General features: G+C 36.8%; 1 protein-coding gene across 1 annotated transcript; it reads right to left on the bottom strand.

The window, feature by feature from the left end:
• Nucleotides 1–1247: 1247 nt before the first annotated feature.
• Nucleotides 1248–23584, bottom strand: LOC110446346 (mucin-2-like). Its single transcript, XM_021491460.1, has 6 exons — nt 23578–23584; nt 22442–23149; nt 20871–21149; nt 4102–6594; nt 3404–3867; nt 1248–1301 (listed from the first exon to the last, which is right to left on the bottom strand). The coding sequence occupies exons 1-6, from the start codon at nt 23582–23584 to the stop codon at nt 1248–1250; spliced, it is 4005 nt and encodes a 1334-aa protein (XP_021347135.1).
• Nucleotides 23585–25233: the final 1649 nt, after the last annotated feature.

The raw sequence follows: 25233 nt of genomic DNA, 5'->3' as shown, positions 1-25233 counted from the left end.
TAGACAGTCATGTAGCAATAAAAATCGTGTAAAGTCTGTGTCATTAGGCATTCTTTGCATCCATGTATTAGTTTCATAGTTTGTTACGGATTTATAAATCAATGACTTCCAATACATTTTATTTGGAAAAACACTTTCATCTAGAAATTGTATAATGTATTCATATAGGTTATACATCTTTAGTAATCTGACAATGTCTGGTATATAACCTTTTTGACTATAATTATTAACTGTATAAATAAAATACCTCAAAATGAATACTCTGCAGATTAAGTTACTTGTTTTCATTCTGTAGATCCTGCCTAAAAACAAAAGCTTTTTAATATTGATATACGCCTCTATAGAAAACCATCCGATTAAAGAAGTACACATATCAGTTCTTGTTCTTTTTCCGAAACCTTGGATTGACTTAACAATAAAATGTTGGGCTCTTTCTAACACCAATAACTCAGTATTTGAAAGTACCCAGAGTTCACAACCGTAAAGCGCAGACGGGTAGACTTTAATTTTTATAATTTTAGCAACAGTTAATGGGTTTAGTGCGCATTGATGTGCCCCAGAACGTAAAAGGGCCATAGTACCACTTTTTTTTTTTTTTTTTACACGTTTGTTTTGTTTCAATAAGATACCTACATGAGTAATCTCTGAAACGGCAGGCAATATATTATCATAAAGACGTACAGTACAGTTAATGTTTATGATTATTTTATTTGAAAATACGACAACTTTACTTTTTGACGCAGAATACAAAAATCGCAAAAACCGTATGATTCACAAATAGATAACATTTTATTTAGACTTGTAATATTTGTACTAACCAAACATATATCGTCTGCTTGAGTTGGAACATTTACAGTTTTGTCGATTATCATTGCGCCCCTACCGCAGTTTTCAACTTCATTCAACAAGTCATTAATAAAAACTAAGTACATTTTGGCTGAGAAGAGCCCCGCCTTGTAAGATTCCTCGCTCCATCTTTACTGGTGCGGAGGTTAAACCATTAAAAAATATAATTAAATGTCATATATAACACAACATATATGACACTATAATAAACAAAATTGACTTGACTGGACTATAACAATCCCAATTCGTTTCAATACTTATCTCGGACCTGTTCGATATATTTCGCAGTATATTGACAAACAAATTATTTGGAAATAAAATGTTTATAAAAGTATTAAAATTTGAATATCTTGCTTACCAACATTCCAGTTAAATAGAAGTACAACCAACGTAACCATTCTTCAGTCAATCTTCTCCATACTGCGCTGTTTGATGGCAAGCTGATCCTTCTCCCACTTTAACATGACAGTTACTGTACGAAGCTCCAGTCCTTATAACCGTGATCTCTAACCAAACATGCGATTACAGTATGACAATGTCATAACGTATTTTACGCGTGTTGGTCGTCCGTTCTTATTCGTTGCAGACTAATTTACATTTATTCATCGTCCGACTGTAACCCCTTTATCCTTGGTCAGTGGGGGACGTTCCGACATCACCTACCACTTAGAGATTCCATGTTAAACGAGTGCTTGACGCGATCGGTACTTTTGAAGTGCAATATTTGCGTTATTGACAACTTCAATTAGAACCATACGCCACCAGCATCGGTAAACCCATTTCAACCGTTACAACGGATAAATAGTTGATATGTTTTCGATAAAGTGCTTAAGATGTATTTCTGTGTAGTGATAATCCTATCAAACGACAACAGCAGTCATGCGTAGACGTGTGTTTGACATAACCAGTGTTTGCTTTTACAGTGATATGCAATTGTCCATAGCTTAATTCGGAAAGCGAAAACATGTTTTAGATCACTATGATAAATTGATTCTATTAACTTGTTAACGGATACAGTGAATTTATTATTATACTGCTACGCTATGATTATTATACTGCTACGCTATGATTATCATACTGCTACGCTATGATTATTTCAGATTAATTAAAAGAAAAGAAACATATATGTAATAAAACCATTTAGTTTTGATTTTGTTGAAAAACGCTTTTGAAGGGAAAATAATTCATTTAATTTATTTATATTAAAATTAAATTAATTGTTTTTGTTATATATATACACAGTAAAATTATATTGCCCGAAATAGAAACAAGGCCTCAAACACCATCTCTAAGCCGACATTAAATATGTTCATTGTGTTTATGTACATTCATCCGGGGCAAATTCATGGCAAGCTGGAAATGAAGTTACGCCAATGTAACAACAAATAAACAAAATAAACGAATAGATCAATAGGCCCTTAAACGCACAAGGAACACAATGTGATATCGCGTAGCGGCTGATGTAAATATATCAGCTAGTACATTGTTTAGCAGTATTTTTTAACAGAAATATATCTTTCTGTTATTCCCTCTGTTTCTTGCTGTATCAATATAAATCCCTTAGATTTTAAGTTTAAAGACAACACATGCATCATATAAAAGTTAAAATGGCACATAAACGACATTTTATACCTCTGCGAACTAAGTATGTTAGCCTCGAACGGGAGACAAATCATTGTGGCACACGGTACAATGTCCTCAATATAAACAAAACAACGTTTTTGTCTGTATCGCACTCCTCATGTAACCTCTCCCAAATCCACGAAAATTATCAACTTGAAATACATCTACAAACGTCCAAACATGAAAGCTTATTATGCTATATTCCACAACAGTGAACGTTTATTATGTTATATTCCACAAGAGTGAACGTTTATTATGTTATATTCCACAAGAGTGAAGGTTTCTAGTTCACAAATTCCCAGGTCACTTTTCATCAGGGCCATAGATAAAGAGTATTTATTTATTGCTCTTAATGTTCCTATACGAGAACATAATAATTTGTGTTTATATCGCTTTGGTAAAAACTTGACAACATCTGTTCACGAAACAGTGAACATTGGTGAAGTGCAGAAAAAGTGAAGGATTTACAGCTAGAGTCTCTACCACAAATACCAGCACACCGGAACACTCCAGTGACGTTGTGGAGTCCTTTTGGCGTAGCATTTATTGTAACGCCGACGCCTTCTCTCGAAAATAATCCGTTTTTGTTACATAAAATGTCAGTTGATAAGACGTTGGTTGTTTGCTGAATTATGGTTGCTGATTCAGTGATTGATGTATTTGTGCTTTCAGTGAAAGTTGTCGTTATTGTCGGTTCAGTTGTGGTTGTCGTTATTGTTGGTTCAGTTGTGGTTGTCGTAGAAGTCGGTTCAGTGGTTGTTGTGGTAGTTGTCAGTTCCGTGGTAGGTGTGGTAGATGTCGGTTCATTGGTTATCGTCGTTGTCGGTTCAGTTGATGTTGTCGCTGTTGTTAATTCAGTCGCTGTTATCGTCGTTGTCGGTTCAGTTGTTGTTGTCGTCGTTGTTGGTTCAGTTGATGTTGTTGTCGTTGTTGCCGGATGTGTTGTTGTTGTCGTCGTTGCCGGTTCAGTTGATGTTATCGTAGTTGTCGGTTCAGTTGATGCTGTCGCTGTTGTTGATTCAGTGGCTGTTATCGTCGTCGTTGGTTCAGTGGTTGTTGTGGTAGTTGTCGGTTGAGTTGATGTTGTCGCTGTTGTTGATTCAGTGGCTGTTATCGTCGTTGTCGGTTCAGTTGATGCTGTCGCTGTTGTTGATTCAGTGACTGTTATCGTCGTCGTTGGTTCAGTGGTTGTTGTGGTAGTTGGCGGTTCAGTTGTTGTTTTCGTTGTTGTTGGTTTAGTTGTTGTTCTCGTCGTTGTTGGTTTAGTTGTTGGTATCGTCGTTGTTGGTCCAGTTGTTGTTATCGGTGTTGTTGGTTCTGTTGTTGTTGTCGTCGTAGTTGTCGGTTCAGTTGTTTTTGTCGTCGTTGTCGCTTCAGTTGTTGTTGTGGTAGTTGTTGGTTCCGTTGATGTTATCGTAGTTGGTGCTTTAGTTGTTGTTTTCCTTGTTGTTGGTTCAGTTTATGTTGTTGTCGTCGCTGCCGGTTCAGTTGTTGTTCTTGTCGTTGTTGGTTGAGTTGATGTTGTCGCTGTTGTTGGTTCAGTTTATGTTGTTGTCGTCGCTGCCGGTTCAGTTGTTGTTATCGTCTTTGCCGGTTCAGTTGTTGTTCTTGTCGTTGTTGGTTCTGTTGATGTTGTTGTTGTCGTGGTTGTTGGTTGAGTTGATGTTGTCGCTGTTGTTGGTTCAGTGGCTGTTATCGGCGTTGTCGGTTCAGTTGTTGTTACCGTCGTTGTTGGTTCAGTTGATGTTATCGTAGTTGTTGGTTTAGTTGTTGTTATCGTCGTTGTTGGTTCAGTTGATGTTGTTGTCGTCGTTGCCGGTTCAGTTGTTGTTATCGTCGTTGTTGGTTCAGTTGATGTTATCGTAGTTGTTGCTTTAGTTGTTGTTATCCTTGTTGTTGGTTCAGTTGATGTTGTTGTCGTCGTTGCCGGTTCAGTTGTTGTTGTCGTCGTTGTCGGTTCAGTTGTTGTTGTCGTCGTAGTTGTCGGTTCAGTTGATGTTGTCGCTGTTGTTGATTCAGTGACTGTTATCGTCGTCGTTGGTTCAGTGGTTGTTGTCGCCGTTGTTGATTCATTGGTTGTTGTGGTAGTTGTCGGTTGAGTTGATGTTGTCGCTGTTGTTGATTCAATGACTGTTATCGTCGTCGTTGGTTCAGTGGTTGTTGTGGTAGTTGTCGGTTCAGTTGTTGTTGTTGTCGTTGTCGGTTCAGTTGTTGTTACCGTCGTTGTTGGTTCAGTTGATGTTGTTGTCGTCGTTGTCGGTTCAGTTGTTGTTGTCGTCGTTATTGGTTCAGTTGTTGTTATCGTCGTTGTTGGTTCAGTTGATGTTGTTGTCGTCGTTGCCGGTTCAGTTGTTGTTGTCGTCGTTGTCGGTTCAGTTGTTGTTATCGTCGTTGTCGGTTCAGTTGTTGTTATCGTAGTTGTTGGTTCATTTGATGTTGTTGTCGTCGTTGCCGGTTCAGTTGTTGTTGTCGTCGTTGTCGGTTCAGTTGTTGTTATCGTCGTTGCCGGTTCAGTTGTTGTTATCGCTGTTGTTGGTTCAGTTGTTGTTATCGTCGTTGCCGGTTCAGTTGATGTTATCGTCGTTGTTGGTTCAGTTGATGTTATCGTCTTTGTTTGTTCAGTTGTTGTTGTCGTCGTTGTCGGTTCAGTAGTTGTTATCGTAGTTGTTGGTTCAGTTGTTGTTATCGTCGTTGTTGGTTCAGTTGATGTTATCGTCGTTGTTGGTTCAGTTGATGTTATCGTCTTTGTTTGTTCAGTTGTTGTTGTCGTCGTTGTCGGTTCAGTTGTTGTTGTCGTCGTTGTCGGTTCAGTTGTTGTTATCGCTGTTGTCGGTTCAGTTGTTGTTATCGTCGCTGTTGGTTCAGTTGATGTTACCGTCGTTGTTGGTTCAGTTGATGTTGTTGTCGTCGTTGCCGGTTTAGTTGTTGTTGTCGTCGTTGTCGGTTCGGTTGTTGTTATCGTCGCTGTTGGTTCCGTTGATGTTATCGTCGTTGTTGGTTCAGATGTTGTTGTCGTCGTTGTCGGTTCAGTAGTTGTTATCGTAGTTGTTGGTTCAGTTGTTGTTATCGCTGTTGTCTGGTCAGTTGTTGTTATCGTCGCTGTTGGTTCAGTTGATGTTACCGTCGGTGTTGGTTCAGTTGATGTTGTTGTCGTCGTTGTCGGTTCAGTTGATGTTAACGTCGTTGTTGGTTCAGTTGATGTTGTTGTCGTCGTTGCCGGGTCAGTTGTTGTTGTCGTCGTTGTTGGTTCAGTTGTTGTTGTCGGCGTTGTTGGTTCAGTTGTTGTTGTCGGCGTTGTCGGTTCAGTTGTTGTTATCGTAGTTGTTGGTTCAGTTGTTGTTATCGCTGTTGTTGGTGCAGTTGTTGTTATCGTCGTTGTCGGATCAGTTGATGTTATCGTCGTTGTTGGTTCAGATGTTGTTGTCGTCGTTGTCGGTTCAGTTGTTGTTATCGTAGTTGTCGGTTCAGTTGTTTTTGTTGTCGTTGTCGGTTCAGTTGTTGTTATCATCGTTGTCGGTTCAGTTGATGTTATCCTCGTTGTTGGTTCAGTTGTTGTTGTCTTCGTTGCCGGTTCAGTTGTTGTTATCGCTGTTGTCGGTTCGGTTGTTGTTATCGCTGTTGTCGGTTCGGTTGTTGTTATCGTCGCTGTTGGTTCCGTTGATGTTATCGTCGTTGTTGGTTCAGTTGTTGTTGTCGTCGTTGTTGGTTCAGTTGTTGTTGTCTTCGTTGTCGTTTCAGTTGTTGTTGTCGTAGTTGTTGGTTCAGTGGCACTGGTTTTTGAATCAACTTCTATTTGTGTGTCACTATTTCTTGTTGAAGTACTTGTCGGTTCGGTTGTCGAGGATATTTTCTGTTCAGTTTTTGTTTTGTCGTAGGTCGTTGTTGTCGGTTTGGGTTTATTGATTTCTGGTTTGGAATCAATCACATCCCGTGAGTCACTATCTACTTCTGTTTTAGGTTTCGATTCAGATGCTACTGATGTAGTTGTCGGTGTATCGGTGGTGGTTGTAGTTGTCGGTTTAGTGGTTGTTGTTGTGGATTCAGTTGCGATCGTTTCGGACTTAAACACATTCAGTACGTCATCACTTATGGGCAGTTCAAATGCCGTGTCTTGTATTCCACACACTGAAATAATCATAAAAAAGAATAGGACAATTTAAAAGAAAAAGAATATTGAGCGGTTTTCCTTGAAACAACCAAGATGTATTTTAAAGAGTATGGCAGAATATTATATTATATAATACACCGATATGATTTTACGAGTTCATTTTTCCACTAAAGTATTTGATATGAGTGGTGTTAAATGGGAGAGACAGTTTCTGTAAAATGTCTGTATGTTTAACGAATTGTTGTTTGTGTTGGACAGGTAATGAGATGATGATAGATAATAGAATCGATGCATAAATTTCCTCGTATTCAGCTGGAGTTATCTTCTTATCACGTGACCTGCTAGACTAAATTCCGCCCGTCAATGATGGCTGTTTTTAATGTAATTGGTCCGATGTTTGACTATTCCACACAGTCTTAAGCAGTCTTTTGTGTTAAGTCAACTCTCACCAATATTTAGTATAGTTCCATGTATAAATATGGATAGAGTTAACCAAAGTGGCCCCATTTAAAAAAATATTAATTGACTTAGTCGCGTCATTATACATGTATTTTGATGATTATTTGGCCGCCGTGGGTGACTGTGATAAAGACGGGATACCTCTACTTGATGTGACAAGGATAACTATGTGACTATCAAAGTACACTGTAAATATTACATCTATAAAGCATGAAAAACAGGAAATTTAATTGTTACTACGAAAAGCGCGGGTGAAAGGTCGTAATATTTAACAACATACTGCAGTAAGGTCATTCTTGTCAACGAGTAAGTGCCCAGTTATGAAATGGCTACTCAATCATCTGCCCAAATCATTGCTTTCGATTGTGTAGTAGTGTACATAACGTATATTTGTACCTATAAAACATCAAAAAAGCACGTCTGCAATCATCGCTTCATTTGCATCTGAACGGAAAATTGGCAACTTTGAATGATAATACGAAAATACTGTAATTAATTTTATCAGAATGATGGAGTTTTATACTTCACTTGCTAAAAGTTTTATTAATTTTTCATTATAACGAAGTGCATGCCGTACGTGCATATTATTTCATATAAAGTTTCGTTGCACAACCATCAAATTAAGTTTCCCCTTGTGATGCATTGATTTTATCTAAACCCTTTATCTACGGAATGATTGTATCTGCTCTCCAACAGAGGAAGAGTTATCCTTCCTCTAACAGTGAAATGATTTAATCTAAACCCTTTATCTACGGAATGATTATATCTGCTCTCCAACAGAAGCCGGAATCATCCTTCCTCTAACAGTGAAATGATTGCCTCCCTCCAATAGTCCTGGAATGTTTTCATTTTTTATAGCAGTTAAATTATTGGGTCAATTCTGTAGTGTTGTACCGATCCGCGCCTTAAAAGTAGAATGATAAATAGCATCGAATACGTTCATCTACCCTCAAGCGATGAAATTACTTCATTTATAATACGATGGTCGGAATTGGCTGTAGTAATGTCCCTAAGTGAGGATAAAGTGCTTCATAAGATCTGCGTTATCTGGCATTTTATGTTGTGGGGAAATCTATTGAATCTCGAAGCATGCTATAGGGCAAATATGACACTTCGCCTCATTCAATTCCGAAGGAACTGTAGCAGATAAGCATATAACAATAGTCTCTGATATGCTTTAGAACACGGATATGGAACTCGAAGCAGTAACTTTATGGATGCCGCCACTTTCTTACGTTAGTCTGAACTAAAAAATATTTCCAACAAGTTTTCTTACAGAATAATGCAAACATGCTCCCCTGCCCATCACAGATCAGAGGCATAACGTGTACTCTGTTTATTGCTGGGATCTGTATCATTTCCCCTTATATCATTTCATAAGTTCCAGTGCTAAATCTGTAATTATATCACTCTAAATTGCATTTTACCTCTTCTCACAGACTTTAAGATAAACATGCTCTCTAGGCAAGTAATTATCAGACATAAAATTCTATAGAAGAAAAAAACATTCCAGAAAAACTGAGCGTCGATATAGCGAAGCAGGATATAAAAGCTGTTGTCATTTACGGATAAATCATTCCAGACCGCTAATGAGTTTTACATAATTTTGGAACCATCTATGTCTTTCTCTTGAATAATGTGATACCACCATTTCCTGCATAAGTCATCCATCCTAAGGCGGTAGTGCGTCACCCCTACTTTAGCGGTAGAAATGTCACCTTTACTTTGCCGGTAGAAATGTTACCCTTACTTTGGCGGTACAAATGTTACCCTTACTTTGCCGGTACAAATATCACCCTTACTTTGCCGGTAGAAATGTTACCCTTACTTTGGCGGTAGAAATGTTACCCTTACTTTGGCGATAGAAATGTCACCCTTTACTTTGGCGGTAGATATATCACCCTTACTCTGGCGGTAGAAATGTTACCCTTACTTTGCCGGTAGAAATGTCACCCTTACTTTTGCGGTAGAATAACGCCATCCTGATTGCAGCGGTAGAGTAACACCATCTTTCTTATAGCAGAGGAATATATTTATCCTTACTATAAGCGTTTATGAATTCCATCTCACCCAAAATGTTTGAATGAACGTTATCATCACTCACAGAACAGTGGAATGATGCCGTATCGGCCATATAGAGGAAATAAAGTCAGTCCTTCCTTGTCGCTGGATTAGATGTCATCCCATCATGGAATAATATCATCCCTACCATGGAAGTGGAATGTAACCATTTATATGGTGATGGAATGATACTTAACCTCCCTTGACATGGGGATTATTTCTTTTCACCCATGGAGGATGATATATAGCTATAATTCTGCCGATGGTGGCTGAATGATACCATCGCTCCAATGATGAAAGGTTGATATCATTCCTTTCAAGGAAATGATAAATAGGGAGTCTAATCATGGAAAATTGGATACAGTTTTTCATCATAATTGGCACAAAGTGAATAAGTTTAATGCAACGATAATTTTACTGTTTTGAGAAATAAAACTATAACAAAAACAGATCTTTTATATATGATATTTCGGTATTTTAACGACAAATTACATAGTAATGGAATATTAACATTCACATACCGTTCCAAACGCCACCGATGACACCAATAAGTAGAATTTTGATGTAGTATAATTCCATCATACTGCTTCTGTTGTAAGAGCGATACTACGTGACTTATGATGTGGAGTGGTACCATGAGAGCTGTGTTAATGACCCGTCGATCCAAATCGATGTTTGGTATCTATTTCTAATGAGGTCATTGGAAAAGTTTGATGCACAAGTCGTGTAACCGGAACCTTAGACAGTGACAATGCTGAAGTTAACATGTGCACACGTAGCAAACATCACATACGTGACAAATTGCAGTCATTGGATAGGTTCGATAATTAATGGATTACTATTAACGCTATTGAATGGAAACTTGTTTTCCATTAAGCCTAATGACCAGTATCAGCTAAGGAGTGTCTCAGATCAACGTCTTTCTAGTTGTGACGAACTGGCTCTTGAAAGTAGACGTCTGTACCTGTTAAACTACCACAGTACTGTTGAAAATGGAAATAAGCTTGTGTGCTTATATATATCTCGTTTGATTTTCGTTATCACTAAAGCGTTTATTCAATGACACTTTAACTTCACCGATAACAAATCGATAAGTTACATCAAACGTCCCTCCTCCATCATTGTAAATCGATGAAACAGTAAAAACTATTAAACAGTCAAAACCTACCATTACATTTCAAGTGCATTGATGTCGGATAGTGTTTATAGATTATCACACTGTGCTTTCAAACGCGCTTGCACGTGGTTAAAATCTCGAGTCCACCTGCGGTGGTCTCTCGATTTCATCCACGTGCTCGCGATGAGAAAATTGTTCTCACAACAATATAAAGATGATAAATGGTCTATCACACAAGGTTTTCAGAATTTTCTTATCGCGAGCAACTGAATAAATCGAGAGTTGTTCTCAAGTCGTTCTCAACTTCGTCCTTGATATTCTCATTCAGACAAACCAAGATAATGAATTAATCACGCTACCGGTGGGTGGTATAAAGTGCTATATACGTGATAAATGAAATTACTACCACAGTACAAATAGAACTCTCATTCGTAAATATGCTAACGGGAAACAGTCGTCACTGTTCTTTCATATACATTGATTTGTTTTTCACTATCGGTAAATAAATTTCGAGGGAAACAAGGTCAGCCCTTTCGCTCCAGCTCAGGCCAGAAACGCCCTGTTAAAAACAGCAAAAGCGACTGTACTGTCACAGCTTCAACAGCAACAACTGTAATTGTCAACGGGAACAGTCGTGCACATACCCCCATATCTGTGAGTGGTGTGGGGGATCCCAAGACAGGTCGAAATACCCAAATCCTAAATCTACCCTAGCCACAATTCCTGAAAAAAAAACCAGCCTAATAAATCGCAACCCGTTCATAACACCTCAAAGTCAAACGAGGACAGAAATGCACCCATGTTCTGTTCCTACTCCAATTGATGGAAATAAGTTGGAACCATTTCTAAAAGGGAATGCAGATAGAGAATTTGTAGGTAAGAGGTTTTCGCGATGGTTTGCAATTCCATATACAGTCAGGCGGGAACATCCGTCATGTTCAAATTTGAAATCGGCCAGAGATAGCACGGGTGTGCTTCAGTTCAAGATAGACAAAGAGGTGGCATCAGGTAGGGTAGTGGGTCTATTTGATGAGTTACCTATGCCCAACCTACAGTTATCTCCCTTAAGCTCAGTCCCTAAAAAGGGGTCGGACGAAATATAGGGCTAAACATCATTTTTCATATCAATCCGGCAGCTCCATAAATGACGGCATTCCATCAAAATATAAGTCAGTATCGTATCAGATAATTGATTACGCCACAAAGCTATTTCTACAGTATGGCAAGGGTTCTTTGGTGGCTAAGACGGCTATAGAACATGCTTACAAAATTAACCCTATTCACCCCATACGATTACGACCTGCTCGGATTCAAAATTAATGACCAATTTGATTTTGACCGCACATTACCCATTGAATCTTACTCCTGTCAACTGTTCGAGACATTTAGTTCTTCCATTCATTTGGATATTATGCGAGACATTAGGGATCAAAGGCTGTGTTCATATTTGGACGATTTCCTGTTTGTAGGCTGCCCGCAAACGACAGAATGTAAACATGCTTTGTTTGCTTTTTATGAGGTAGCTTAATCTTTGGGATAACCTATTAATGAGGAAAAAACTGTCCATTCTAAAACTGTTTTGACTTATTTTGTGTGTTTAGAGCTTGACTCTCTAGCTATGGAAATTAGACTTCCTCTAGACAAACTAGAAAAAATAAGAACAGAACTACATGCTATGTCGTGTCGCAAAAAGGTAAAAAAACTGTACGAACTACAGTCTTTTATAGGTTTATTGAATGTTGCGTATGCAGCAGAGGTTGCAGGTCGAACGTTTTAACACGTTTGATTGATTTGATTGAACGGATGAGCAGTGATGATTCATTGCAAGTGTTCGCCGTTGCTAGCAATCTGGGTATGGGCGGTTGTATGGGTACACAATGGTTCTCTTATGGTTTCCGCTTCAGTGTTGCTTAGATATCATATTACAGCTAAGCAATTGCTTCCAATTGTGATAGCAGTAGATATTTGGCATGCATTGTTGGAGAATAAACGTATTCAGTTCTTCTGTGACAATATGGCTGTTGTACACATTATCAACAAACATACCTCAAAAGAGCAGGTCATTGTGAGACTAATGCGTCGTGTTATGGTTAGTGTACTGAAATACAATATTTTGTTTCAAGCGGTACTTGTTCTAGAGTTTTACATTAGGGCTGGCTGTGGATCAGCTTTCTCGTTTGCAGATGAAAGAGTTCTTTCAGGGAGCGCCACATATGGACAAGGAAGGCACGCTCATCCCGTGTCATCTCGTGTCATTTAAAAGACACAGCTCGTCTTCTGCTTAATAGTGTATTATCATTCTTTGTCAACTGAAACGTTCGGCGGATACTCGATTGCCCATTATTCTAGATATCTTGCAAAAGTTAGTGGATTCACTCGACACGGTTTCCTCTTCTCATTTTCATAGTTTATGTAAGGCAATGCTCCTGCTAGCCTTCCGTGCATACACAACACCAGCATGCTTTGTAACGTGAGCATGTCATCGTGGTGTGGTGTCTGAGGGGTCAGTTCAGTCCCTTCAAATAATATTCCCTCATTTAAAACACCATCTAGGTCAATCTACTACACATGTGGTTTCAGCAAATACGGCCGATATACTTTCCGGTATCGGCTGTCCAGAATTATTTGACTAAAAGAAAACATAAAATTATTACCAGCCTCTGTTTTCCTTCATGGATGGATCTGCCCTCTCCAGAAGTTGTTTCAACCAGCTGCTCCCAAGTGGGCTGAAGTTAACTTACACGAGTACAAATCACATAGTTTCATAATTGGAACGACGACCACTGCCGCCATGAAAGGTATCTAAGGGAGTGAAATCCAAACTATGTGTAAAAGGAAGTCTTGGGCTTTCAAAAAGTACATTCGAGTTCCTTTATATGATATCTATATAGGGGGCATGCATATGTGTGCACTGTTCTGGTCTTCAATAGTGTTTGAATGACTATTGGGTTAGAGGCTTCTGGTCATGTACGTACCTCTTATTTACGATTTTCGTCAGGTTTACTTACTAAGGCTGCGGTATGAGGTACAGGATTTTGAATTTGGTGGACTCTAGTCCTGCATTTTAGAACGTTATGTATGAAATTGTATATATATATATATATACATAACGTTATGTATGAAACTGTATATATATATACATAACGTTATGTATATTTATATATACAGTTTCATACATAACGTTATATATATATATATATACATAACGTTATGTATGAAACTGTATATATATACTTACATATGAAATTGGCCCCTGCATGTGCAGGATCATGGGGTAAGTGGTCTCTGGCCCTGCACTTGTGGTGGTGTATTTGAATACACGAATTGTATTTTTGTGTTATACTTAGCTTGTACTTTTACGTGATCATAGGGTTAGTGGCTTCTGGTCATATTATTATTTTCAATTCCTTGCAATTCATCAACTCTTTTGAATGACCATGAATCAGGACGCTTCTGGTACCATGCATGTGACGTGTGTTTCCTGGTTTAATACAACTTAAGATTATGCAATGTTGATTTGTCTTTTTGAATTAAGTGTGCCAAGTATAAATGTCATACTCGATATGTGCCAAGTATAAATGTCATGCTCGATATGTGCCAAGTATAAATGTCATACTCGATATGTGCCAAGTATTGGCATTTTGTGCCAAGTATTGGCATTTTGTGCCAATTTGGATGTTGAAGGATGTGGATGAGGGATATAGCCAAATATTATTTTATCCCCATCTATGTATTATTAGTTCATATGTTGACGCTATGAGGTAGTATTATTTTGTAAGTTGACGTTATGATTATTATTATTTTGTAAATATGATCATTATTATTTTATGTGTTAACGCTACGAACAAAATGTGTTGACGCTTTGTGTTATTATTATTTTGTGTGTTGACGCTACGTGTTATTTTTATCTTGTGTGTTGACGCTATGTGTTATTTTTATCTTGTGTGTTGACGCTATGTGTTATTTTTATCTTGTGTGTTGACGCTATGTGTTATTTTTGTGTGTTTTGTTGACGATATGTGTTAATATTATTTTGTGTATTGACGCTATGTGTTATAATTATTTTGTGTGTGGACACTATGTGTCATTTTTATTTTGTGTTATGACGCTATGTGTTATTATAAAAAAATTGATGATGCTTTGATACATTATGATGATGCTTTTATAGTTTATATTGTGAGTTGATGGTAGGTTATCATTTCAGGTGTCGCCGCTATATATTATTACCTTATGCGGTTTTATTATGATATATTATACGACTCAGTTTTCCACCCCCTATTGGTTGGATCATTATCACATGGAGTTTTTTGTGATATCAATTATTTCTGTTTCCAGAAACATCAATTCAATGTTCACTTGATGTGATGACGTCACCGTAATTTCAATTGTAACGTTACAAATGCTCGCTGCTAAATGCCGTACTTTTCAATACTTTTCATCCTATTTAAGGATAAAAACATAATTTAACATCTGAGATGATAATTATGACTATATGGATATAAGAAAGTGATACTGACCTCAACATAAGTCCATAATTGATAATGTTATTATTTGTCTGTGTCGACGCTATTATGGTGTGTTCTCCTTTCTCCCACTTTTTATAAAAAAAACATAGAGGCATTAATGTTGTGATAGCAGTTATAGTCTGTTTCATATATATTTTACCTGGTTTTTACCTGTGTTCTCCCACATTACCTGTATCATATATACAGTACTGTCATATACATGTAGCTTAGATATAGTCTATTTTCATAATTTTTAGACATTTTTTTCATATTATATACCTTTTTCATCAGCTAGATCTATACAAAACAGTAACGTGAAATCCACAAATATTTTATTTATTTTATATATTTAATAGGATATTTTTTTTGTGAGCCTGTCCTCCTAGGGGGCTGAGTAAGGGGCCGAAAAGTTTTGGGGGGGTGGGGTTAAAAATCTTCTTCTTTAGTTATAAAAATGCTAGAATCAAATACTACCCATAGCTGTAAAGGCATTTGGGTGGTTTATAAAATTTGTGATTTTCATGTCTCTCAGGGCCCCCCTTTTCCCCTGAGGAGGGGGTGAAATTTAGTATAGTTTATATATGAAATAGACATAATAGGCCATATCTTCCAATGTTTTGAACGGAGTATGCTCATATTTGACAGAAATACTTTGGGAAAAATTAAAAAATCTTCTTCTCTATTAAAAAAATGCCAGGATCAAATACTACCCATAGCTGTAAAGGCATTTGGGTGGTTTATAAAATTTGTGATTTTCATGTCTCTCAGGGCCCCCCTTTTCCCCTGAGGAGGGGGTGAAATTTAGTATAGTTTATATATGAAATAGACATAATAGGCCATATCTTCCAATGTTTTGAACGGAGTTTGCTCATATTTGACAGAAATACTTGTTAGGGGATGAAGGTATGCTGGTATACTTTTTGTGACCCTGACCCCCTAGGGGCTGGGTTTGGGGTGAAAAAAGAGGCGAATTTCAAAAACCTTCTTCTGCAGTTCCAGAAATGCTAGTATCAAATACTACTCATAGTTGTATAGGCTTTCGAGTGGTTTATATACTTTCTGATTTTCATGTCCCCAAGGTCCCTCGTTTGCCTTTGGGGAGGGGGTAAAGTTTGGTATTGTTTATATAGACAATTCGACAAATGAACAGCCATCACATACTTTTTATCTCCAACCCAACTAATGTGCTAGTAATAGTAACAACCTTAATTTTTTATGAATTATAAAGTCTCCATAGTAACGCTTCCAAGTTCTTACCCTGCATGTCTGAAGTGGTTACAAATTGGCATTACAGAGCAAATGTAAATATTGTGCCATGATTGCTTAAATAACCAGGTGAGCGATACAGGCCCCCTTGGCCTCTTGTTTGCATTTATAGTGACATTGTGATAAATGTGCTTGTTTTGGAATTTTTATTTGGTGCTTTGGTAGAATTTCTTAAAATTATGGACTTTTCATTATCAGAGCTTTTTATGGACTTTCCAATATTTCACCTTTAGTAAGTTAACGTCACGCTACCACAATTGGTACACTACCCAAATTGGTACACGGTCAGAAAATTGTTCGAATAGTACTTTAAAATTAAATTTGAGCATTTTCCTTTGACAGTATAACAAAATAGATATTTATCAGCATTTCTGCCGAATAGTTTTGTTTTCAGGAACATTTTAAGAGTTCACGATGACTTCAAAGTAAACATATCAGAAAACCAGTAAAAACGACGTAAGTCGACGAAATTTTGGAGGATTTTCAAGGGGTTAAATATAAGCATGTTTAAATGTTGATTTCTGGTCCTTATATTCGGATAATATAAAAGTGAATATATACAATTATAGTTCAGTATGGTATCTATAAAAGCAATGTATTTTGTTGTAATTGGCACATCAACTTGTAGAAATAAAAACAATTTCCATTGCCTGTGATATGGTGTACCAATTTGGGTACTATTTACGGCCGAAAAACGGACGAAATCTCACTCCGAGTTTAGCGTTCTATTTTCAAAAATAAATTACTTAGATATAAATCTTTTCCTGAAAATGAACCACCATAGGTAGTCTTTGTCAAGAATCAAGAAACATTCCAGATACAAGATCTGAATTTTTAAAGATCACTAAAAAACTGTCAAAATTGTACCAATTGTGGTAGCGTGACGTTAGTGCTATTATATTAGTTTTATATCATGTATCTTTGTGCATGTGTGCATTTTATGAATATGATTGATTTGATCAACCAGTGATAAGTATTCCATGTGTACATGTAATTAATTTTGTTTTATTTATTTTTATCCCAGCTTTGCATCTGTTTTTGCATATTTAATAATGTAATACATGATCTCTGTCTTTACTGATTATATTTGTCATAAATTGCTTGCTAAATTTAGTTCTCTATTTTATGAAATATATATATAACATACAGGTAAATGTATAGTAAAAATGTATAAAATTAATTTTATGAAATTAATAAAAGCAGGTTTTCAGTTAACGTATTTTGATGTGTTTTTATTAAGTAATAACTGGAATCTTGTATATATTTATTCATAATTCCAGTAAATTTTACGAAAATCAGGAAATATATTTGTTAAATATTCCTATAACTAACACAGTATTTCCTATTGCTGAACAGGTAAATACAGGTCAATAATCTACCTGTACTATACCAGAACAGACTATAATGACACCTCTATTATTTTCTAGTGTTTATATAATTCCTTTGATCAGAAAAAAGTGGGAGAAATGAGAACAAACCGCTATTATATATTGTGTTGACGCTATGATAAACTATACTTTATATGTTGACGCTATAATGTATTGTGTTAACGCTATGATGAAGTATAATTTTACATGTTGGCGCTATGATATATTGTGTTAACGCTATGATAAAGTATAATTTTATATGTTGAAGCTATGATATATTGTGTTAACGCTATGATAAAGTATAATTTTATATATTGACGCTATGATATATATGCAAGACCACACACTTGTGTTTTTCTAACGAATGAGAAACCACGACTTTATTGGGAGGACGAATATATTCACGAGTGCGCGTAGCGCACGAGTGCATATACATACGTCCGCCCAATAAACTCGTACTTTCTAAATTCGTTAGAAAAACACAAATGTGTGGTCTTGCTTTTATCGCATACCTTCTGTATTTGGTAGAGATCGATACAAAGATTTTATAAACTTTGATATTTTTTCAAATATCGGGAACTTTTCAGTTCGCCATGACAAGGGGATTCCCATAAAAAGTAGTTCCGGCTAGTAGGTAAATACAAAATTCCGTATTGCACATGTGCAATACAGAACGTTTGATTTCATGGTCTGAAAATTGCTTGAATTACTATAACAAGATTTAACAGGTATGTGATAAATTGTGTTAACGCTATGATAAACTATAATTGATATATTATGAACTTATGTTGACGTTACGGTGTATTTTTATTGTGTATACAGTTTTCGTCAGAGCATTATTTTCACGTCGTTTTTGTGTCGCCTGCGAAAAGCTGGTGACACATAGGTATTGCTATGTCGGCGTCGGCGTCGGCGGCGTCGTCCACACAGAGGTTTTCGCGGAATAACTTGAGTTTCCTTGGGCCGATCAAACTCAAACTTCATACAGTGCTTCTTTACTAAAAGTGCTTGCTTGGGATTGCTTTTCAGATCCGAAGGTCAAAGGTCAAGGTCACTGTTCCTATATATAGAAAATCTGTTTTCGTGGAATAACTTGAGTTTCCTTGGGTTGATCAAGCTCAAACTTCATGCAGTGCTTCCTTACCAAAAGTTCTTGCTTGTGCTTGCTTTTCAGGTCCGAAGGTCGAAGGTCAAGGCCACTGTTACTATAAAAAAAATCTGTTTTCGTGCGATAACTTGAATATCCCAGGGCCGATCAAACTCACACTTTATGCAGTGCTTCTTTACAAAAAGTGTTTGATTGGGATTGATTTTCATGTCCGAAGGTCCCAGGTCAAGGCCACTGTTACTACAAATAGAAAGTCTGTTTCGTGCGATAACTTGAGTTTCCTTGGACCGATCAAACTCAAACTCCATGCAGTGCTTTCTTACCAAAAGTGCTTGCTTGGGATTGCTTTTCAGATCCGAAGGTCAAAGGACAAGGTCACTGTTCCTATATATAGAAAATCTGTTTTCGTGGAATAACTTGAGTTTCCTTGGGTTGATCAACCTCAAACTTCATGCAGTGCTTCCTTACCAACAGTGCTTGCTTGTGCTTGCTTTTCAGGTCCGAAGGTCGAAGGTCAAGGCCACTGTTACTATAAAAAAAATCTGGTTTCGTGCGATAACTTGAATATCCCAGGGCCGATCAAACTCACACTTTATGCAGTGCTTCTTTACAAAAAGTGTTTGATTGGGATTGATTTTCATGTCCGAAGGTCAAAGGTCAAGGTCACTGTTCCTATATATAGAAAATCTGTTTTCGTGGAATAACTTGAGTTTCCTTGGGTTGATCAAACTCAAACTTCATGCAGTGCTTCCTGACCAAAAGTGCTTGCTTGGGATTGCTAAAAACATAATCTATGATTATTGCTTACTTTTAACATTATTTCTTGAAATGAAAAGTGTATCTATTTCTTCGTAATCTCCAAGCTTCCTGAGCAGGCGACACATCCACTTCTGTGGAATTCTTGTTTGTTAATATAACTCTTGCGTAAAACGTCTAATGCGTAGCTTGTGTTCAGAGTGTTGTAATTAGTGATCCATCTAAGGTGAATCTATATACAAATACAGCAATTATAAAAAAAAACAAAAAAAACTCATAATTATATTTTCAAACATCCCATTCAACATATAAACATGCTATATAAAATACAATACATTTTCTTATTTTCCTTATCTTTGTATATTCATACAAACTTTTTTGAAAAAAACAGTTTTTGCTTTGATATAGATAAAACCTCAACAAAAAGAATTGATCATTGCAAAGTCAAACATTTCACATAGAGATAACATCCAAACATCAAATATATAACAGCACAACATGAAAAAAACACCATAATCACACAATACAGATACAATGCATATAGTAACACCAAAACAAATACACCAATATGAAGTAAACGTAAAGACTGATTTATATATTTATAATATAAAAAATTAGATAAACAATGGCACAAATAATAAATCATCACGGATATCTAGTAACGCTATAAAGAAAACACATATGTTATTTCACAACAACAATACAGATATGTAGTTACAAAACAAATACAATAATAGTGAATCAATTAATCAATCAATATCTTATCTCAATATCACGCATCACAACACATGTAACAAATACAGATAAAAATATACATTACTTGTAAAAGGCATTAGTAAAAATACGTCTTCATGGTTAAAACCGTTGTAACGCCAACCGTTTTAGGCTTATGAGACATGTTATAATTATCTACATAGTAACAAGCCACAAAGAACAGAACAAATATAAAAAACAAAGATAAAACCAAAGCATACATCATTTAATACAGCGCCCTGTCTAGATAGAGTTTACCACTCTAACACGCTTTATCGTGTGGAGATACAGGTTAGTATTTATACAATAAATTAACTTTTTGTAGTAACGTATCAACCAGGGCAATGTTTTGAGTAATTCACGGTCATTAACTACTAGCCCTGACACATGACTAATATCTCCACATCCGCGTATGCATGCATGTGTGCTGGGTATTATAGTTTTCTATTCTGCCGTTAGGTCGTGTTTCTAACGATATTCACTTTGTCTACAAAGTGTGTTAGCAAAGAAACTGCAACCCCCAACCAAGCCCATTCGACACTCAACCTCGTTTGAAGAAGTTGTGTTGACACAGTCAATGCTAGGACGACTTCCGGATGGAACTGCGGCCAGTTAAACAACACAAATATACAGTGGCATAATGGATTAAATAACAAGCATTTGAAATAGGACCGTAGGAGTTTTGAATTGTTTATCTTATACTATTGTCTTTCGTTTGATATTGATCGGCATACATATGTTATGTCCCATTTAGATGAAATGTAAGCTTACAAACACAACATATGCTATATATTTTCAGTGCCTCTTGTTTTTGATCTACCTCATTGCCTTGCGTAGTAAGCGGACTGTAAAAGGACGACACGCCCTGTGTTGAAATTCACGTCATAGATACGACATGTACCGAGGCCTTCCGAGATTTCCTCAAGGCTGAACGACTTACACGTGTCGTCCATCATACACCTAGAACCGCACTGGAATATACTGCAATCCGGGTACATGGCGACGTAGGCTCGGAGGTTAGGATCAGGCACGAGATCCGCCGTCATCAAATAATTCTTAACTGTGATTTCGTTTCCGATGTTTCTGGCAGTATTGAAATAAAGAGGAGGTGGCTGGGGCGACGGGGTGGTGGAAATCGTTGAAGGACATGTTTGTGAATTTAGAACTGCGGTCAACTCCGCTGAAAATGAACACAAACACAGAATACAAAACAATGTTGTTCTGATGGGAAATACTAGATATATTCATTGTTCCTATAGGTAATGTTGTTCTGATAGGAAATACTAGATATATTCAATGTTGTTCGTGAATGTCGTGATAGTCGTTAAATGTGTCAGGCAGATATTTCCTGGTATTTTTTAACATTCCTTTGTTCCCTTCTGTCAAAGAAAGAACTTTTAATCAAATAATTGACACGTTTTACTATATCATGCGGCCATGTTAAAAATATGGTATTAAACACGTGTGATAAAACCTGAAGGTACTGCGACTGGTCAAAACCGTGAGAACATATTCCTACGCCACGACAGGTACTACTTCTATTTCCTGTATTATATGGTACATTTACTGTGATTTTAAATTAATGACAACATTTAAAATTTTAATCATTATTTTAATTATACATAGCTGTTACTTAAATATATAAATATATGTCTGTAACGAATTTGCACTGCGCGGAACGACAAAACTATGATCGGAGTATTTCAGTGTTTACCTATATAGAGTCGTTATTTTTCAAATTATAAATGTTATGTGATGAATAGAGGATATAACATGAGTGTCCATGTCATATTGAATTTATTAAACGCGTTCAATACATAAAATATAACATGGACACTCATTAAAATCCTCTATTTATCACATATCCCCCTCCTCTGCATATGAAAGATTAATAAAATCTATAACCTATAAGTTTACGTCTCGGTTGGGATTTTGTTACAGAATAATACCCCTCGACTGAGATAACCCGATCTTGCTCAGTTACAGGTAAAATAAATGATTTTGTCTAGAAAAGCACTGTCAACTGTATATTCATTAGCAGACAAGAAGTTTACTTTTAGATACAACATGGAAACTTAGAATACTGAATACTGAAACTTTAGGAGAGGGCTTAATTAAGTTGTAAGAACTTGTGCCCAATCCTTTTTGTCATTTTCAAGGCAATAAAAATATGTTTAAATAAATACTGAAAATTTGGTAGTAATAAAACAATTCTTATACTTTTCGTTTTAAAGCTTGTTATAAGGACATGTTTGGAGGACGACGTGATTCACTAGCAGCACGCGGTACATCCTGTCTGATACATTTTGAACAAAATAAGGGTTTATAATACATTCTGCTGGTGACGTTATCAGATTAAATCTTTGACGGCAGTTATTAAGAAATTTAGACCACGAACGTTCCTACTGTATGAAACAAATAAGGCAGCCCATGTACACAGTACACATGTACGGTAAACGCTGTCATACTTACGGGTTGAGGCATGGCAGATGTATGTGCTTTCTTGGCACGCTTGATCAACTTTGCTTAAATCTGGATCGCCAAGCTTCTTTTCGAACAGTGACAGGCAGGTGATGGAACCGACGAAGTAAGGAAACGCAGCATTAAAGCATCCTCCCACCCGTAGAGATCCAGGTGTGTTAAATAATTGGTGTGTTTGCCATCCAGATATTTCCTTTTTACCAACATCAAGTACGTTGACAGATAATTTCCCTTGGCTGACATCCAACGCCACAGAAAACAGATGCCAGTGTTTATCAGCTACCATGTCATCAAAGGTCAATTGCTCCGTCACACCCCCGCCTAGGATGCGAGAGATGACCAAGTCGTCATCGGATATAGCAATCCTCATCGAGGTTAGCCCGGAACTCCCACCATTACTTTGGTACTCTAGCAAGCACTTGTTGTCATTATTGCTATTCTTCGTTTTCATGTAAAATGTAAAAGTGTAGTCATCTCGGTCACCAAAGTTGTGAGTTCCCACATTGATATCAACAAAGGTTGTGCCATTCAAAGAGAGCGTGTTTATGTTGTTATACAGGGGGTCCCCATAGACGAGACCGGGCTGGGACGAGTTTTGTGGCACACCTTCCATTGTCTCATACACTGCGGCAAGCTCGTGTAGAGGCCAGTTGAAAATAGGAAAGTTCTGTTTTAATCCAAAAGCAACTCGGTACAACCCTGTAAAGTACAATCACTATACGTGAACTTCATTTATTGGAAAATATTGAATTTATGTGTAAAGTAAATAGGGCATCCTACAAATGTTGTACATGAAATACCAAAAAAAAAAATATATATGTTGAATATGCCCCAGTTTTACATTCCACCATAATATACAAATATAGGTACGTGTTATTTTCTATTTACACCTACATAGTGGCATTACGGTCGACTATTATAGCAACTGTTTTAATCAATACAATTTATTTCAGTACTTTATTTTAATTAAATGTAATTTCATTGTTTTAGTCGGATACTCCTTGGCTTTGGTAACACTTCGTCTACTTGGTAACCACTATCGGCTCTTTACGTCAGTGAAGTCTTATTTGTCGATTGGATGGCCTTTACGTCATTAAGGCCCTATTTGCCGATTGGATGGCTTTTACCGGCCATGGTTACGCTCATATATTGTATCTCGAAATAAAATAAACGGAACCAATATAATTCAAAACCTGTAAAATTTGTATAAAGTGGATATTTATCTATATCTATTTATTTACTTTTTTGTTACATTTCTCTTTCATTTATATTTTATGTAGTTCACACAGGCAACATTTCTTAACATTGAAGAAATTGTGTGTGTGCGGTATTCTGAACACATGTTTTTCATCTTTTGAAAGAAACAAAACCAGCTTCAAACAAACTGAGTTATCAATGGAATCCGTGTATCACCTATATACAAATATATTACGCTCGCACACAAGGAAACACAGACCCGTATGTTAGGTTGGATGTTAAATGTGAGCATTACCACGTGGCGTTAAATAGAACACTAAATTCTTTGATTTTCTAATAAATGATTCGAATCCGACACTCAATATTTTAACGATATATTATATTATAACAATACATTTTACTTATTTTACAACAGTTGTGAAACAAGGCCTATTTACACTATCTGGTTCAGACGAGTTATATTGTATCATTAAAAAGGGCTTAAATTCAGTTTTATTTTAAAGAATTAGCTGTTTAAACAATAACAGACCATATTCGGTTTGTATCCCTTTATGAGTTGGATCAGGCCACGTGTGATTATCCATGTATGATTACATATTTTGTTTTATGTTTAAACTTATTACATCAACTTCAAATTTTAAAATTTATAAATTAAGAGGTTTTACTAGTGATGACAGGTGCGATCAACTGTGTGAGTTACGTAAACCATTTTAGTAACTCCTGAGTCCTTACAACGGGGATCAACACACGAGCACTTAACATTAGAATGGTAACTCCTGAGTCCTTACAACGGGGATTAATACACGAGCATTTAACACTAGAATGGTAACTCCTGAGTCCTTACAACGGGGGTAAAAACACGATCACTTAACATTAGAATTGTAACTCCTGAGTCCTTACAACGGGGAAAGAAACACAAGCACTTAACATTAGAATGGTAACTCCTGCGTCCTTACAACGGGGGTAAAAACAGGAGCACTTAACATTAGAATGGTAACTCCTGAGTCCTTACAACGGGGAAAGAAACACAAGCACTTAACATTAGAATGGTAACTCCTGCGTCCTTACAACGGGGGTAAAAACAGGAGCACTTAACATTAGAATGGTAACTCTTGAGTCCTTACAACGGGGGTAAAAACACGAGCACTTAACATTAGAATGGTAACTCCTGAGTCCTTACAACGGGGATAGAAACAAGAGCACTTAACATTAGAATGGTAACTCCTGCGTCCTTACAACGGGGGTAAAAACACGAGCGCTTAACATTAGAATGGTAGCTCCTGAGTCCTTACAACGGGGGTAAAAACAGGAGCACTTAACATTAGAATGGTAACTCCTGAGTCCTTACAACGGGAATAGAAAAACGAGCACTTAACATAAGAATGGTAACTCCCGAGTCCTTCCAACGGGGATAGAAACACGAGCACTGAACATAAGAATGGTAACTCCCGAGTCCTTACAACGGGGAGAGAAACACGAGCACTTAACATTAGAACGGTAACTCATGAGTCCTTACAACGGGGATAGAAACAAGAGCACTTAACATTAGAATGGTAACTACCGAGCACATACAACGGGGATAGAAA

Source organism: Mizuhopecten yessoensis, unplaced genomic scaffold (genome assembly GCF_002113885.1).
Source record: "Mizuhopecten yessoensis strain PY_sf001 unplaced genomic scaffold, ASM211388v2 scaffold2671, whole genome shotgun sequence".
Classification (NCBI taxonomy): Eukaryota; Metazoa; Mollusca; class Bivalvia; order Pectinida; family Pectinidae; genus Mizuhopecten; species Mizuhopecten yessoensis.
The sequence above is the reverse complement of the archived record's forward strand: the minus strand, read 5'-3'. Positions and strand labels throughout refer to the sequence as shown.

Coding starts and splice junctions, on each gene's coding strand:
- LOC110446346 (XM_021491460.1), bottom strand. Junction 21,150..22,441: donor CATCTGCCATGCCTCAACCC/GTAAGTATGACA, acceptor GTTCATTTTCAG/CGGAGTTGACCGCAGTTCTA. Junction 6,595..20,870: donor GGAAATCTCGGAAGGCCTCG/GTACATGTCGTA, acceptor TGATTATTTCAG/TGTGTGGAATACAAGACACG.